This window comes from Syngnathus acus, chromosome 22 (genome assembly GCF_901709675.1).
Source record: "Syngnathus acus chromosome 22, fSynAcu1.2, whole genome shotgun sequence".
NCBI lineage: Eukaryota > Metazoa > Chordata > Actinopteri > Syngnathiformes > Syngnathidae > Syngnathus > Syngnathus acus.
In genome coordinates this window covers 10,940,994-10,956,397 of record NC_051106.1, presented here as the reverse complement: position 1 = coordinate 10,956,397, position 15,404 = coordinate 10,940,994, and the positions used below count along the sequence as shown (strand labels likewise).

At 47.0% G+C, this 15,404-nt stretch overlaps 1 protein-coding gene across 5 annotated transcripts; it reads right to left on the bottom strand.

Moving 5' to 3' along the window:
- Positions 1–1,711: 1,711 nt before the first annotated feature.
- On the bottom strand, positions 1,712–15,080 carry dicer1 (dicer 1, ribonuclease type III). Of its 5 annotated transcripts, none has more exons than XM_037240653.1 (30): positions 14,977–15,080; positions 14,717–14,843; positions 13,897–13,984; positions 13,595–13,783; positions 12,664–12,826; positions 12,333–12,463; positions 12,086–12,220; positions 11,277–11,437; positions 11,029–11,197; positions 10,299–10,771; positions 10,041–10,173; positions 9,616–9,858; positions 9,135–9,292; positions 8,923–9,055; positions 8,775–8,850; positions 8,551–8,690; positions 8,206–8,385; positions 7,876–8,089; positions 7,499–7,652; positions 7,168–7,350; positions 6,818–6,923; positions 6,566–6,741; positions 5,823–6,486; positions 5,384–5,536; positions 3,984–4,589; positions 3,618–3,861; positions 3,164–3,432; positions 2,835–2,997; positions 2,685–2,760; positions 1,712–2,444 (listed from the first exon to the last, which is right to left on the bottom strand). In XM_037240653.1, exons 4-30 carry the CDS (start codon positions 13,706–13,708, stop codon positions 2,279–2,281), a joined length of 5,583 nt encoding a protein of 1,860 aa, XP_037096548.1. In that variant the 5' UTR covers positions 13,709–13,783; positions 13,897–13,984; positions 14,717–14,843; positions 14,977–15,080; the 3' UTR covers positions 1,712–2,278. The 5 variants fall into 5 exon arrangements, with proteins under 5 accessions (XP_037096548.1, XP_037096550.1, XP_037096549.1 ...); XM_037240655.1 differs by lacking the exon at positions 14,977–15,080 and having other exon boundaries at positions 3,984–4,360; positions 4,406–4,589; positions 14,717–14,970; XM_037240654.1 differs by lacking the exon at positions 14,717–14,843 and having other exon boundaries at positions 14,977–15,073.
- Between the last annotated feature and the right edge of the window lie 324 nt (positions 15,081–15,404).

Genomic DNA, 15,404 nt, shown 5'->3' with positions numbered 1-15,404 from the left:
ATATGTTTTCTACTGAGGTAGTGCTGCACGACGAGTTGAGGCATTCTTTTGGCTCCCAATAACAGTACTTGCGCACCGACAAATAAGCATTGGATTCCTACGGTCGTCGTCGCCTCCCGTCCGTCGCACATCAAACACGATATGGGACAACGCAATCGTCTTCATATTTGCTTTGGAATTCCTCGGATGAAACTCGCTTTTATGAATATTGGATCATTCAACCCGAAAGCTCTACGACTTTACGAGACCATCCATCGTCTTAACGTCTTCGTGAGACCTGGTTAAAAGCCAACGAGTTGTTGCCGATGAATGAGGCGTCACCTCCAAAGTTTGCGAGCTGTCGTGTCGCAGTCAACAAAGAGTGGCGGTGTAGCCCTCATTTCCCAATCTGATTTTAGCCCTCCCTCCACTAAAAGTCAGTAATGGACAACGAATAGTCACCCTAACGCATAGGGTGCCAGTATCCTGTATGTTTTCCATGTCTCTCTCCTTGATTCAAATGATCCGCTCACCAGCCAGTGTGCAGGGAAACACGTCAAACATAAAGGATAGCAGCCCCTCAAGAAAAGAATTCAGTCCCTCCTCAACTTTCTACGCTTAAACTTAACTGTGAAAGGGAAGATGCAACAATAGAGCGTTCCTCCACAGCTCACAAAAAAAGACATGAAAACACAATGGCATTCATCAAACAAAATGAATGAAATTAGGAGGTATTACAGTTACAGTGCAAAAAGAAGTTCAAGCTTCATACACAAAGTAGCACCAAACAAACAAACAAACAAAAAAAAAAGCAGAGTACATGCATGCAATTAAGTGAGGTACTGAGGTGAAAATGAGCAATAACAACAATAGGGCAGACCACAATTCAGCTAAAGCTTGATTTTAAGCCCATTTAGGGTTTCACAATTTGGGAATAACCCTGAAAGCGCCTTGTATAGATTATAGTCTTGTTTTTTTAGAAAGGCGTGGCAGCCGAAAGGGGTCCTTTTGTCACGTTCATTTGCAGCTAAGGGCTCCGTTTGCCGTCAGTCACCGTGAATGCTCTCCCCTAAGTCAAAGTCTGTTGACGTTGAGTGTGGAGGAGGCGCCTCGGCAAACGCCCCCCCCACACACACACTTTAGCAGATCATATACAGTCCTAGCTATCTAGAACACTGCAATAAAGCAGTCACAAAGAGCCTGACGACCACTCGCGCTGAGGTTTACGCGCTAGTCATTTGGCCTTATATCAAATACTCCTTGAAAATGTCCCAAAAATGGACGCGTAAAATCGAGCTTCAGCTGTAATCTGCAAGATCTAGGAGGAGAAATCAAGAAAAAGGGCTGATATTGGTTTTGTCCATAATGAACGTGAACCCCCAAAGCTGCTTCCAGGATGTGTACACTTGCATGGTGTAATAAATGTGCCCGTTTTCCATCCAATGAATTGCAATCTATGCAATTGTACAACTGATACACTATCTGTATCTCAAATGAACGATTTTCTCTTTGTTGACAGCACTAGAGCATTAATAGAATGATGGGGGAAAATGTATTTAAACCTACTAACCAAAGTAATGCCACAACATTTAATCTCACTCTGGTCATATACAAAACAATGAAAAGACTCACAGAAGAAATCCATTTGATACAGTTTTAGATCAGAACATGCAACCCAATTGCAGTTTAAAAGAAGTTACAGTAAGTGGGAATGTTCACATTCCTATTTATCTATTTTGGAAAATAGGTGAGCGAGCCTCTGAGTCCCAAAACATCATTTGAGATTTGTATACATACTTTGTTATAGCTATGTCATTTTGCTCTCTGTCAATGTGACCACGGCGTTTTCATAATACCATCATTATTCATTGCATTTCTCTCCAGTGGAATCCGGTTGCTACGTCTGCTGCTCGCATTTGTTTGTTTTTTTCATAACACTTTCAAACTTACTGGCATTAGTGCACAGGCTGAGGGGTTAAGCGCGTTGGCCTCGCTACATACATTGATGGAAAAGACAACGTATGCCTGCCTCACTTTCATTTTGGATGAGGTTAAAAGGAGCGATAGACATTGCAACCTGACCAGTTGAACACTTTGATTCATGTGAATCAAGCAGTCGCCAAAGCAAAGAGAAAAAGAAAGATTGTGTGTGCGCAACAAGAATGAAAACGATCCGATGCAAACGTCTTCCGTCTCGTCCCGTCCCCAGACTGTTTCTCACTTGGTGTAACATACAGGAGGAAGGCATACCTAGCTAGCGTGGCGTGGCAAATGCTGCTTTTTCGCCATGAGGAGGAGCTCAGTTGTTTTGGACCTGAGGTTGATTGGCTTTGAGGCTTCGCAGCGCTCGTCGGGCCGCCGCCGACTTGGCAATACGATAGCTGCGTCCCACTCCTTTGAACTTGCCTTTTCCCACCACTTCCACCGTCACTCGGACCTTTCCGTCATAAGTTCGCTCTGCGGGGCTACGCATAGAGAAAAAGGACTACCATCATCGATGGTGACGCAAACATTTTGAATGCAAAGCTAAACACCCGTGCTTGAGCTCTTAAGTTTCACACAGGACCAGTCATTTGACTCGAGGGGAGTCATCTGAATCCTGGTGAAAACAAACAAGTCCAAATGATGTTCTCTCTTTGAAAGAAATCTATCATGAAAGGCGCTCTTACCGTGAGAGCCGTGTAAAGACGTTTGCCTCAACTTACCTGAACTTTGCAGTTTCCGGTTCCATTTCAAGCAACTCCCTTACAGGAGACCGGGGCACGTTTGCGGAAAATTTCTCTGCAGGAATAGAATCAAATCATTCAACGGAACCTCTTTTGCAATCAAACAGCAGCGTCTGACTTGGTCCTCACCGATCAGTGGCCTCATCATTGGATAATACACTCGCCACACCGTCTCCAACGACATCCCGCTGTCCATGTAAATGGCTCCGGCGAGCGACTCAAAGATGTCGCCCATAGCTTTGGGCACTTCAATGTCCTCCTCTTTCTCCTCATCTTCTTCAGAGCGACGCAACTGACATTGAACAGAGACAGACGGCGATGTCAAGTCGTGACGGCGGGCGCCCCAATTTCATTTGGTCAGCGCCAAAAACGAGGAGCCGCAACGATCCACGCTTTCGTATTTCATTGGAAATCCCGTATCCGTGGTAGCTAGCATTTTGCCGCGGACGCCAGCTTACCTCAGAGTCCATGCCTTGCATCTCATTCTTTTCCAGTTGAAACTGCACAAAGTCGTCAATCACGTGGAAAAGTTCAGGGGAGATCGCTTTGAAGTACTTGTGGTAGTCGTACTTGACGGCCAGAGAGGCAAAGATGGTGTTATTGACGAGCGCCGAGCGCAGGTCGGTCAGTACGCCGGGCGAGTGCTGCCGCGGATCTTCGTAAAGGTGCTTTGTAATGAGGTAGTCGAGAATTGCGTCGCCGAGAAACTCCAAGCGTTGGTAACAATCTGAAGAGCAAAGGACAGGCGTGATCAAAAGCTCTTGCGCTTTAGATGAAAGACGCAAAAGCCCACACGCTCGCGACATGGTCAAAATACTGACTTTTGGCCTAGCGTCGCGCAAGTCGTCGTCGTCAGCGATAACCACTAGACGGGTGAGTCGCTCTTTGAATGAGAGCGAGATCTTGTCTCACCTGTGATTGTGTTGTAATGGTAGGAAGCATGGGTGAAGGCTTGCAGTAGGTAAGCCTTGTGGTGAAATGTGTAGTTGATCTTTTTTTCAAAATTCTCAAAGCCAGAGATAAGGTGCTTGAGGGTTCGCTCCGCATCCGGATGTTGCAACATGCAGCGCGGTGGGATTTTCAACCAGCCGTAGCACGAGGACGTCGGGCTGACTCCAGCTTCTTCTGTCACGCTCCCTTTCTCAAGGGGCAAGACCTGGAAAACCAAGAGCCAGCCACATATTGTTGAGACGATCAAAAAAAAGAAAAAAGGGCTCACCTTTCGATTGGTTTTCTACGCACGTACTAATTGAGACATTTGTGACAAATATGCAACACCTTCAAGCCCAACGAGCACAGGAACATCTGGGCGGCTCTTTCGCCACAGCTGGTCAGATAGCAACCCAGCAGAGCCTCGACACAGTCGGCGATACTCTTATCAGCTATGCACTGCTCTGTGTGCAAGTCGTAAGAGATGGACTGCTTTCCCAGCTCGGCGCCGTAGCTCTCCTCCGACGGATTCCAAAAGCCCACCACAAAGTCATCCTCCTCGCCGGCCTTGCTGGGGTCCAGGTAGCACATTGCGTCCCACGAGCTGTAGTCAAAGTCCTCGGCTGTGGCGGGTGCTGGCTCAGAGTGGTGCTGGGCCGCCGCGGGATATGGGTTTTTCTTTGGGGCCTTCCATTCATACGCCGTCTGGATGGATGGCAAAGGCTCTGAGGCAGTGGTCAGAGAGCTGCTGCTCAAAGAAATCTTTTTACCAAAGGCGCCAGAGCCTAACAGCATATTGTCGATGAATTTGATGTGTTCTTTGTAGTACTCCAGGTCATCCTCCATGTTGACCTCATCTTTTGGTTCATCCTTCAAAAGCAGCTCTCCCTCATTATTGTCTTCATTCACATCTTCATTAGCACAGCACCCGTTAGACACAATCATTTCCTCGGCCTGAATTAAAAAGAAGGAAAAAAATAAAAAGCCATTGTGTACTAGCGCTAATTTCATTGAACTGAATTCAAAAGAAAACAAATATAAGAGCCATTGTATACTAGCGGTAATTTCATTCACCAGACAAAAACTAGACTATAGATAAGACTAAAAGCCTCCCTTCGTAAACTACATAATACATAACTGGGACTAAATCACTTTCATTGACAAAAATGTCATTCATTCAATAAAGACTGGGCTGGCTCAACTGGAGTTCATTTCGGTTCAAGACTTCTGAACGGCCTGGAAGTCCAACAAAAAACACTATTAACAGCCTTAATACGTGTGTAGAGTGACCAACAGCTTTTTTGAGCAACAGCGGGCATCAGCCACACGTCATCAAAATTGAAATATTACGAGCGAGGCCTGTCAAACGTGTCGATTGGAGGTGCTGTGGGCTGGCATTAATACTGTGGTGCAGAACCACATGATGGCTGTTGGAGAAAAACGCGGTCAATATCTGGCGTCATCACTTTTCTGTCTGATCTTGGATTTGCCATGTTGAAATCAGAGCGACGTCACGCATGACCGAATTGGGGGGGGAATCGCGCCAAGCCATGAAGCCCGTTAGACCAAGCCAGGCTTGACTGTGGCTGGATCTATACGCTCTTATCTATAATGGAATGGCTGAATTCCTCTCACTCCCCGCCATAGAAGGAGCACAAGTTATCTTGGAATGGATGGACACTCATTGACTGCCACTCAACGATCAAAAGACAAGGAAAATCAAATCTCGATGGGCAAAATCCACTGACCTCATCTGAGTCCAATTTGTCTGCGACAGTCTTGTCTTGGTTGACCACATAGCCGGGAGGCAGCCAGTTGACTGGGGGATCAAAAATGGAGACCACCATCCTGCTGGGGAGTCCTTTCTTCTTCCCTAAGCGGTAGAGGTTACAGTTGCTCACCTAAAAATCGTACAGGCAGGAGAGGAGGAAGAAGAGAAAGAGGAAAGAGAGGACAACTGTGATGTACTATTTGAGTCCTTTGAATGGCATCACTGCCACAACAAATGGCATTGAGGTCCCACTTTTTTAGGTTACAATCAAAGTCAAGTCACGTTAATTTATCTAGATTGGACAATTCCTTGATGAAAGGCAACTCGCTGCCTCACTCACTCGCCGCCTCACTCACTCACTCACTCGCCGCCTCACTCACTCACTCGCCGCCTCACTCACTCACTCACTCACTCACCTTCTTGCTGCGCATGTAGCTGAGCCGGCCCTCGTGGGCATCGGGATAGGTGCAAAACAGATAGGTGGTGATGGCGTGTTTGAGGAAGGAATCGCCCAGCATTTCCAGACGCTCCAGGTTGAAACCGTCACTGGCATTGGAAAGGGTCAGGGCCTGGAGGATAAGGCCTGGGTTGGGCCCCAGCCTTTTGATAGCACCTCCTGCTACTTTGCTGGGATTGAGGGAAGGTGCTTTGTGAACATTGGGACACTCGCTGTAGGCTGAGGTAGCGTGACTTCTCGACTTGCTTCCGAGTGCGCATCCGTCGCTACGCTGTGCGGGACATGTGCCGGGAGCCTCGCAACTGCGAGAGGGCTCCGCGGGAACTGAGGTAGGAGGGATTTGCATCGTTTTAGGGCTGAGCAGTTCGACAAAACTACAGCGGGGGCATTGGCAATTATGCCGGAGACTCTGCTCTCCTTCCGGGAGACTCTCGCCGCCATTGTACGCAGTCGAGCGGTTCTTGCCGCAAGTGACCACGGCTTGGGAACGGTGAGGACGACCGCCACCCGACATCGAATCGGCTGACGGCTGCTGCTTACACTGAATGTCGTTGCACTCCGTTAAGGAGATGAAGATTTTGCTGTCAATTGATTTCTTCCACCCAAAGTCCAAGTTTGGATACCTGGCCGAAAAAGAGAGGAAAGGCGCCTGCCTTCAAATGAAGCGCGCCTTACCATGTGGGAAACAGGCTCATTTGATACCTGAAATCAGGCGGAAGCGTCGGTGATCCGACTCCGGCTTCGGTGGCCGTCTGGGATCGGAGTTCCTCTGCCGTCAAGAGGCAGTGGAGACGGTAGAGGATACTGGGCAAACACACTGCCTTCCTCCAGAGGGACGCTGGGATGGGGTGGATGGCACAAAGCTCTGGAACCAGGATCTGGCAAAGACAACAATCCTTACATGGACCCATAAGAAAAGGAAAAGAATGACAGCCAGAAGAAAGCAAACTTTACCTGTTTGTTCTGGAGACTTTCCCATTTTGCTTTCCTCTTCTCTGCACTGCTGAGAGGCAGCGCTTTGCCCTTTTGGTTCAGGTGACGAGGTGTTAAGAGATTGAGTCTGTGAGCGCAAAACAAGCGTTCAACAAAGGTGATGTCAATCCTTCCTTCCATCCATCCAGCCAGCAACCTACCAACTGTTTGTACCGTCAACCCATCTTTGGAAATGATTTCCTTTATTAATGCATGCACGCAAGGCAGCCCAGCCCAGCCCAAGGCAGCCCAGCCCAGCCCAGCCCAGCCCCTCCCTCGTTGCAGTTGTAAATATGGCATGTAAGGCATCACAGCATGGCCACACTACTAACCTGGATGAGGTATGGTCAACATCCAAGAGTGGCTGGTTCATGTTGGATAAATCCAGATTGTACTTGGTTTTGTAGTACTCAGCAAATGTCTCATATTCTGGTGAAGGAAACTTGCTGAGAGGTGTGAGGTCTGTGTACACGTCAGCGACATAAAAGCGATGAGGCTGGTCGAAATTACGGTACCTGGGAGAGGATGAGAAAAGGCATGAATTTGAGAAAGCGCCAACAAAACAAGTCCGCTCAGAGCAGCGACAAATAAGAGGACGAGCCTGCTTTTCAGACCTTTGAAAGGAAAAGGTGAGAGTAGCAAAAAGACGGCCCGAGTACATACCTTGGAATGATGACGGCATCCTGGTAATCCTCCAACTTGAAGTTGAATGGCTGTTGTTTGGTGTAATGAGTAGTCGGAATGCCAGTTCGGGCCTCAGACCTTTCAATATTCTCCATGAACTTGAAGTCCATATCTAGTGTGTTGGAATCTCCAACTACAAGAATGGAACAACACGTGATGTCCAAAGGTTTCAAACGATAGGGATTGAGAAATGCTACAAGCGGCATGTTCACAATAAGCAGTTGAGATTGATGGTTAAGTCAGAGCATCCTGACCAAATATAACATATTTTGACTTTACTCGCCACCTAACGAGATTGAATTTGGCATTTTCTCAACTTGGTTGGATATAGCATCAGGCCTGAAACAGCAACTCACCAACATTGAGCGGTAGAACACAGTAAGCAGAGTCAGCAAGTGTAGGCTTGAACTCCAGTGCAGGTTTCTCTAAGCGAAGGATATGGGAGAAGATGTACTGGTGCAGGCGAATGATGAGCTCCAGCTCAGCGGCGGTGAGCTTGAAGCCACACTTCTGGAGCTCGATGGAGATGGTCACCTCGCCCGAGCGCGTGTAGACAGGAAAATGGGGGATCTGCCGTGAGGGGACACGATCACCGTATAGAAAAAAAGTCCCCCCCTCTCGGTTGCTGCTCCCACCCCGATAGTGAAAACAATAGGCTCCGGTCCCAACAGGCGTTCCATTCTTACTCGCGGTATGGGTTGAGCCGTCAGGATGCCGAAACAGCGAGTGCTGTCCTCCGGTGGGTAAAGCTTCCTTCGCCGGAAGTTGAGCTCATCCGGGAGCGGTGTGGTGAGAACCATTCCGATGACGTACAAGTAGTAAGTATGCTGGTGGACAGCAAAACTGTCCTGCAGACACTCTGGAATCTGAAGATCAAAGAACAGACAATTGCAATGACAGGATCTCCACGCTATCTATATCTATATCTATATCTATATCTATATCTATATATATATATATATATAGATATAGATATAGATATAGATAGATAGATAGATATCTTTTTTATTTGTTTGTTTTCTTCCCCTCACAGCTTTCAGGTAGCACTGTCGCCTCTTTGTCGAGCCAGGCCGCCCAGGAACGCAGGTTTCTTCTTCATCGTGAAGGTCCAGCTCTTCCTCGTACTTTACCGTCTCCTTCCCAACTGGCATCAAATGATCATCCAGTTCGCCTTGGAAAGACCAGACAGAGCAAAGCAAAAAGAAGTGACTAACAAGTGGAAAGCAGAGTGGCTTCTGTTCCGCGCAGGACCTACCTATTTGATGCAGCTTCTCACAACAAAGTAGGGCAACTGCTTTCTCTGCCAATCTGGAACAATTCATTTTTGGACCCTGCCAAGATAGAAAAAAGATGTGGCCGTTACGACAAAACATTTATTATTGACGTCGCGGTTTCTTCCACACCTTAACAGGCACTCTGAGCGGGGAGTTGATGGGTAAATGAAGCGTCGACTGGAATCTCCCATCTGGCGTCGCCACCGTTTTACACTTGGGAGCCAAGTGGGTAAAGGGGTCACTCGGCAGCCGAGCGCAATACCTGAGCCGTTTGAACAACACGCTTTGTTTTTTGGAAACGACCGTTGGATGTAGGTAACAACCCGAGCACAAAACCATACCTATTAATGTGACCGATGGCCGTGTTAACGGTGACCCGAGGACCGCCGTCCTCAGATTGAAGCACATACGGAGGAAGGATGTTGTCATCGTCCAACACTTGCTGATCTCCTTCAAACTCGCCAACCTCCACAGACTTGGAGCACTTGTTCCTCAAGATCTGCTCGGAAGAACAAATACTCATGGTCGTTGCGCACGTATTCATTGATGTATACCTTTTGATTTTAGGATGCGCTCAAGGAAGAAAGCTGGGAATCCGTCAATCGGGGCGCTAAAGCAATCGGAGGACCGAACGCGATACGTAGCGTACGGACCTCTGCTGCCATTGATAAATAATTAGCATAGGAGCCTCTCAAACGGCATCGACGTGCTTACGAGGCACAAGGCAAGCTTTCTGGAAATCAACGTGCCAATGACGCACGCGTGGATCAATTGAGGCTGCGGAAAATACGGTATGCACAAAGTAGGCTGAGGATTTCTGACCTTTTCTATGGCTTTGTAGGTACCCAGATCATTTTCAAAGCACGTGGTCTTGTCGCTATCGGCCAGCATAACATAGTTGGAGACGGGAGCTCGAGCTCTGCCTTTGGACTGAACATAGGACCTGTATTCAGTCGGCAAGTCAAAGCGCACCACCAAGTTACACTTTGGAATGTCCACACCTTCCTCCACAATGCTGGTGGCAATCAGCAGGTTGGTTTCGTGAGCTCGAAATTTGCGCAGAACCTACAAGCCCAAGACGGAAGACAGTTAATACAGCGGAAGAAGCAGAAAACCGTGTCCTTCAAGGGACAATGGATTAGAACGTCATGCAAGCAAGCGCTCTACAAAGCTCTGGACAGATTTGGGATCCTCGAGTGTGCTGTCGGTATTGGGGGGAGGGCACAAATGAGAATTTGCTTTACTACCTCCTCTTGCTTTCTGAATTCCACCTCCATCTGCTTGTTCCGCGGCTGATTCCTGCCAATGCTATGGCCGGTAATAAAGTTGTTGCTGATGTAAGCCAACTCTGGGTCCTGCTTTCCCGCTTCTTTGATAAGACTGGAATGGAAATATGATAGAAGATATCAATATGGCAAGTGGGTAGCAGGCCTATTCCTGCTAGCTAGATAGCAAGCAATGGAGGGTTCGGGCCTCTCCTCGCACGCACATCATGGTCATCCTACCGATTTAGGACGACAGCCGTGTAACGCCTCTCCACAAATATAATTCCACATAGAATGTTGGTGAACGGCGAAGGAAAGTTGGCTTCGGGCCGCTCTTTGGTCTCCGCTTCTTCATCCTCATCTTCTTCCTCCGAATCACTCCAAGACACATAATTGTCCTGATTGCGGTTGTTGTACCACTCGACGCTCTCAAACTGCTGGCGCTCAAAAGGCTTGTATTCGTGCAGGACCTCCAGCAGACGGAGAACCTTTGGTGTGACAAACTTGAGGTCCAAGGAGGCAGGAGAGAAATGTTCTTCACAAAGAGCGTGGACTTTTCTGAGAACGGTGTCGGTGAAGAGCAGAAACTTGCGGTGAAGCTCCCCCTGTTCGTGTTTGATGTACTTCTGGAGCTCCCGCACCATGATGCCTGCTGCTTTGTCTGCACACCAGGGTCCCAGCACCTGGAGCACAGCCTTGCATTCACTTAGTACCTGAACAACACAAAGAGGACCACACATGGAAACTAACCTTAGGATTTAAAGAACAATAATAATGATGTGATGATGACTAGAGCTGTGCAAGCAGCTATACAATTGGAATTGGACGTTCAGATTCTTCTATAGAAAAGGCCAAGAAAAATCTGAAAGGAAATACAATATGGCTGGCTGGCTGGCCGAGCGAGCGAGCGACTTCCTGTTGAGTTTCGAGTCGAGCTCCAGAAATATCAAAATGGTATCAAGAGCCTGACCTGTCGGGAGATGACTGTCGGACCTCTGTCCTCTCTCGGGACAGAGACGTAACAATCGTTTAAGAAGTCCAGAGCTCCATCCAACTCCACTTGGAGACGAGAGGATAGCCCACTCTTGTCCAGATAGGGGCCACAGTCCAGCACAACTTCTCTTGGCTGAGAGGCATATCTGGAAGAACATGTGAGGAATTTATAGAATACACAATAAGAGCGCATCATTCCAACAACCTGTACTTGTATTATAGGACCTGTCTAGAACTACAAGGTCAGTGGCAGTTTCAGCGTTGCTCTTCAGGACTCGCTCCAAACTCTGTATTTTCCGCTCAAGGTCCGACGGGTCGCATTTGCCGTTCAGAATGGAGGCTGTGAGACCCAGAATGCGAGGATTGCACGAGCTTCCATCAAATAGCTGCAGAAAGTGACCACAAACAGCAAGATGGGGCGTGATTCCAAGAAATGCTTTCATTTGGTCCAATCCAACACTATTTGAACAGCGAGAAAGATTTTGTTCGGATTTTGCCGTCAATCGTTTCATTATCCGAGGACCGAACAAGGCAGTTTGTTGAGTGAAGTGGAGGAGGTGAGGTGGAGTGGAGTGGAGTGGAGTGGAGTGGAGTAGAGTAGAGTAGAGTAGAGTAGAGTAGAGTAGAGTAGAGTAGAGTAGAGTAGAGTAGAGTAGAGTAGAGTAGAGTAGAGTAGAGTAGAGTAGAGTAGAGTAGAGTGGAGTAGAGTGGAGTAGAGTGGAGTAGAGTGGAGTGGAGTGGAGTGGAGTGGAGTGGAGTGGAGTGGAGTGGAGTGGAGTCACGCCATTGTTTTCTTTTCAAAACATTCATTTTGGATCTTCCTATTGATTCCTCGGTTTTCACTGTCTTTGTGGTTTTCTCACTCCTATATGTGAAGTGCTTTGATGCAAAATGCGCTCTGGAAATAAAGTGGCTTGATTGTATTGTTTCCCATATGGCTCAATGCCAGTGAAAACGGCGAAAAACTCAACTAGGCAAAGCAGTGGCAACAACCAAATGAAGATAGAAATCATCAAAGTCTTCATCACACCCACCTTCATGATCTCACAGTAGGGGTGCTCTGTGATGGCAAGATGACAATCATCAAAAACCACCAAGTTGATTTTGGACAAAGGTAAGATTTGATTCCTCAGCATATGCAGGAAGATATGGCAAGTCATTACCAGAACCTAGAAGGTCACAATGACGGGATGGAGATGTAAGCGTCAAGGTAAGGCTGGCACATTAGGCTTGTTCACATCACAGGTTCAAATGTCAACTTTGTCCCCCTCATTCACATACCTGTTTCTTGACTATCTTTTGGCTCCACTGATGGTAGGTCCACGCCAAAGCCTCCTCCACGTCGGTGTACTCTCCCACTTGGAGGTCAGAGTGAGTTCTGATGGCAGCTGCTTGCTGAGCAACAGACAAGGCTACGCAAAACAATGACTTCAAATGAATTCAAAGTGCAGCTGCTTGCTGAGCAACACACAAGACTACGCAAAATAATCAATTCAAAGCTTTCGATCTCATCTCAAAGTGCAGCTGCTTGCTGAGCAACAGACAGGGCTACGCAAAACAATGACTTCAAATGAATTCAAAGGTTTAGATCGACATCTCAAAGTGTCAGTACCTGAGTTAACAAGAAATACAGTCCTCTTCGCATATCCTAGGTACTCTCCCCGAATTTGGTGGGAGAGCTCTTTCGTTAGGAGAACTGCAATAAAGGTCTTCCCTGAGCCGCTATTTAAGCAGACGATAGTGTTACGTTCAAGAGCTGCTTCGAGAAGTTCCACCTGTGCAAGATAAGAAGGTTCAAGTCAATCATGAGCTGTTCGTAAAGAAATGACAACAATCATGGAGGAAATTGTCAAGTAGAAGAAAATTCCATCCAATATACAGTGAGGATGACCTTGGAGTTCTTCTCGGTTTTGAGTCCAGGTGCCTTGCTGCATCTCTCATGTCTCAGTAAGTTTGGATGGGAAAGGCACGTGCATTGAGTCAAACGCGCGCTGCCTCATTGCCAACCCAATGCATATGGTGACCGACGCATTGCCAGCAGTCTGCGACACGCGCCATCACAAATTGTTGCTGCGGTATGTGCATGTGCAAAGAAGAAGCCTTCATGTGTACGCTCGTACCACCTTCTTCGTCAATGTTGAAATACAATGAAATGCTTCATCTGGTCATCTTGGTCCCTAGTACAAGTCCAGTTTCCAGTGACAAACCTACCCGGGCGGCTCTACTGTCCTCGACATTTAGCCCCGTTTCCGCAAACAAATCTGCCCTGCTGTACTCGACTCTTTGGGGGGGGGGGGGGGGGGGGGGTCCCCTCGGTACCTCCTCCTTTGTAGTTGGAAAAAAAGTAGCCCGCTTCTAAAATGTGAGGTCAATATTAGGAGGCCTATCACAAAACAATGCTTTACTTTTATTTTGCTTGCAAACACAAATACGTTTTACTTTGAATCTGAGGTTCCGAGATGATTTTTCAAGTTAAATGGAAGACTTTTTAAGAGCGATGCAAGAGAGTTTTAAAGCGTGTAGAACCTATTCTATAAACTTGCCTGATATTTTCTAGGTGTATAGATATTATCGTGGATAGCCTCCTGCTGCCACGGAAGTCCAAAAAAAGGCCCCATGGGAGATGTGGCCGGCGTGACAAGCTTCAGGCCTGCCATCCTTCAAAATGTTGGAGAAGAGTGAGTGGGCACAACTCCTCCCGTCGTCCACTTTATTTCATATCCGAGCAATTTCTAAAAAAGGAGAATATGAAACGGTGTTAGTCAAAGAAAGCAGCTGCTAGAGCAAACTGAGCGTTGGATTTGGGAAGAACTATTCAACCAAATCCATCCAAACCTATACTTACCATAAGTAGCAATCCTGAACTGGATCTGGATTAGGAAACACTTAATCTTGGCCCCACCAGTAAATACTTTGGTCTTCCATGAACAAGCCTGAGGAATGAAAAGATGTGATTGGAGAGTACTTGCATTTGTGCCACTGCCATACGATGTCACTGTACGTTTCCGAGTGGAGCAGCGGAAGAGGAATGCGATTTTTGACAGATAGCACTGGATCGGATTGAACGACTATGTTCAGTCAAGTCTTCTCCACCACAATCCCATTGTTATGATGCCGGCCGGTCGTGTCATCTTATATTGTTCTACTTAAAAGCCGGTCCGTGACAATATTGTCTGACAATAATCCGGTCCTTGGTGCTAAAAAGGGTGAGGACCGCTGCCCGAGGTGATCTTTGGTAAAACTATTTTCTCTTTCACAAACACAGTAATACGAACTTTCTATTCGCGAGGAACATGTGGGATATAATTAGCCAATGATTTGTCATATCAGACCCAGATGAACGCAATGATATGCAACAGAGCCATTTGTTAGCACGGCAGGCAGAAACGTATCACTCTTTCAACCTTAACAGCCCAGTGGAAACAGGACCGTCGATTATATATCGATTAAACATCGCACCTGTGTCATTTAAGATACAAGAAAGGACAGTGTACTCCTAAATCTAAACAGAGGCAGACATCCTACAGATTTACTCCCCACTACCACGCACCTTCACCCAATTAGCTTGCTTGCTCGCAAGTTAGCTAGCTAGCTAACAAGTTCATTGCTAGCTTGGCAGACATATGTCGGGTGCTCTAAATTGAAACATGGATGCACAACCTGACCTTTTATGTGTTCAGTTGATCCACAATATTTGCGTTGAAGCCCGTGTCTTTCATTCACTCTGCTGTCACAGTAATTTACGTGTCTACTTTGCCACTTTAGGACCATTTCCTGTGATCTGCGCCTTAGCTAGGACAAAACATGAACGTAAATTGCGTTACATGCTGCTATGAGACAATAACCACAGTCAACTAAAACCACCAAGAATATCCGTAAATTGTTCGCGCTGCCATTGAACCACGGACACACGCTAGCTACTGACCTCCTTGTTTTGGCGTGGTGATGGCGGATGGTGGACCGTAGACGGAAACTAACAGCTAATGCCTTCAACTGAGATATGTACGTGTACGGCACCGCCATCTTGAATGTGGGAAAGTGGCGCGATCGACGAAGGCGCCTTCTGCTGCTTGGAAACGTAGCAAGCAGTGCCAAAATGATCTTGAAGTAGTTGCTTTATTGACAACCTGCTTTAAAAAGTGAATCTAATCACTTTACTAATTACTTGTTTAAAAAGTAACTAGGATAACACTAGCTACAGTGATCCCTTTATACGTGACAATATCACGTGTTTGTTCTTTAATTTACTGTAAAGGTACAATGGTGCACAGAACAGTGTGGCAAAAACTGGCAATTATTATTATTAAGGGAATAAGAAAGGTTCGTGTCGCGTTTAAAAAGCTTTGGACCACA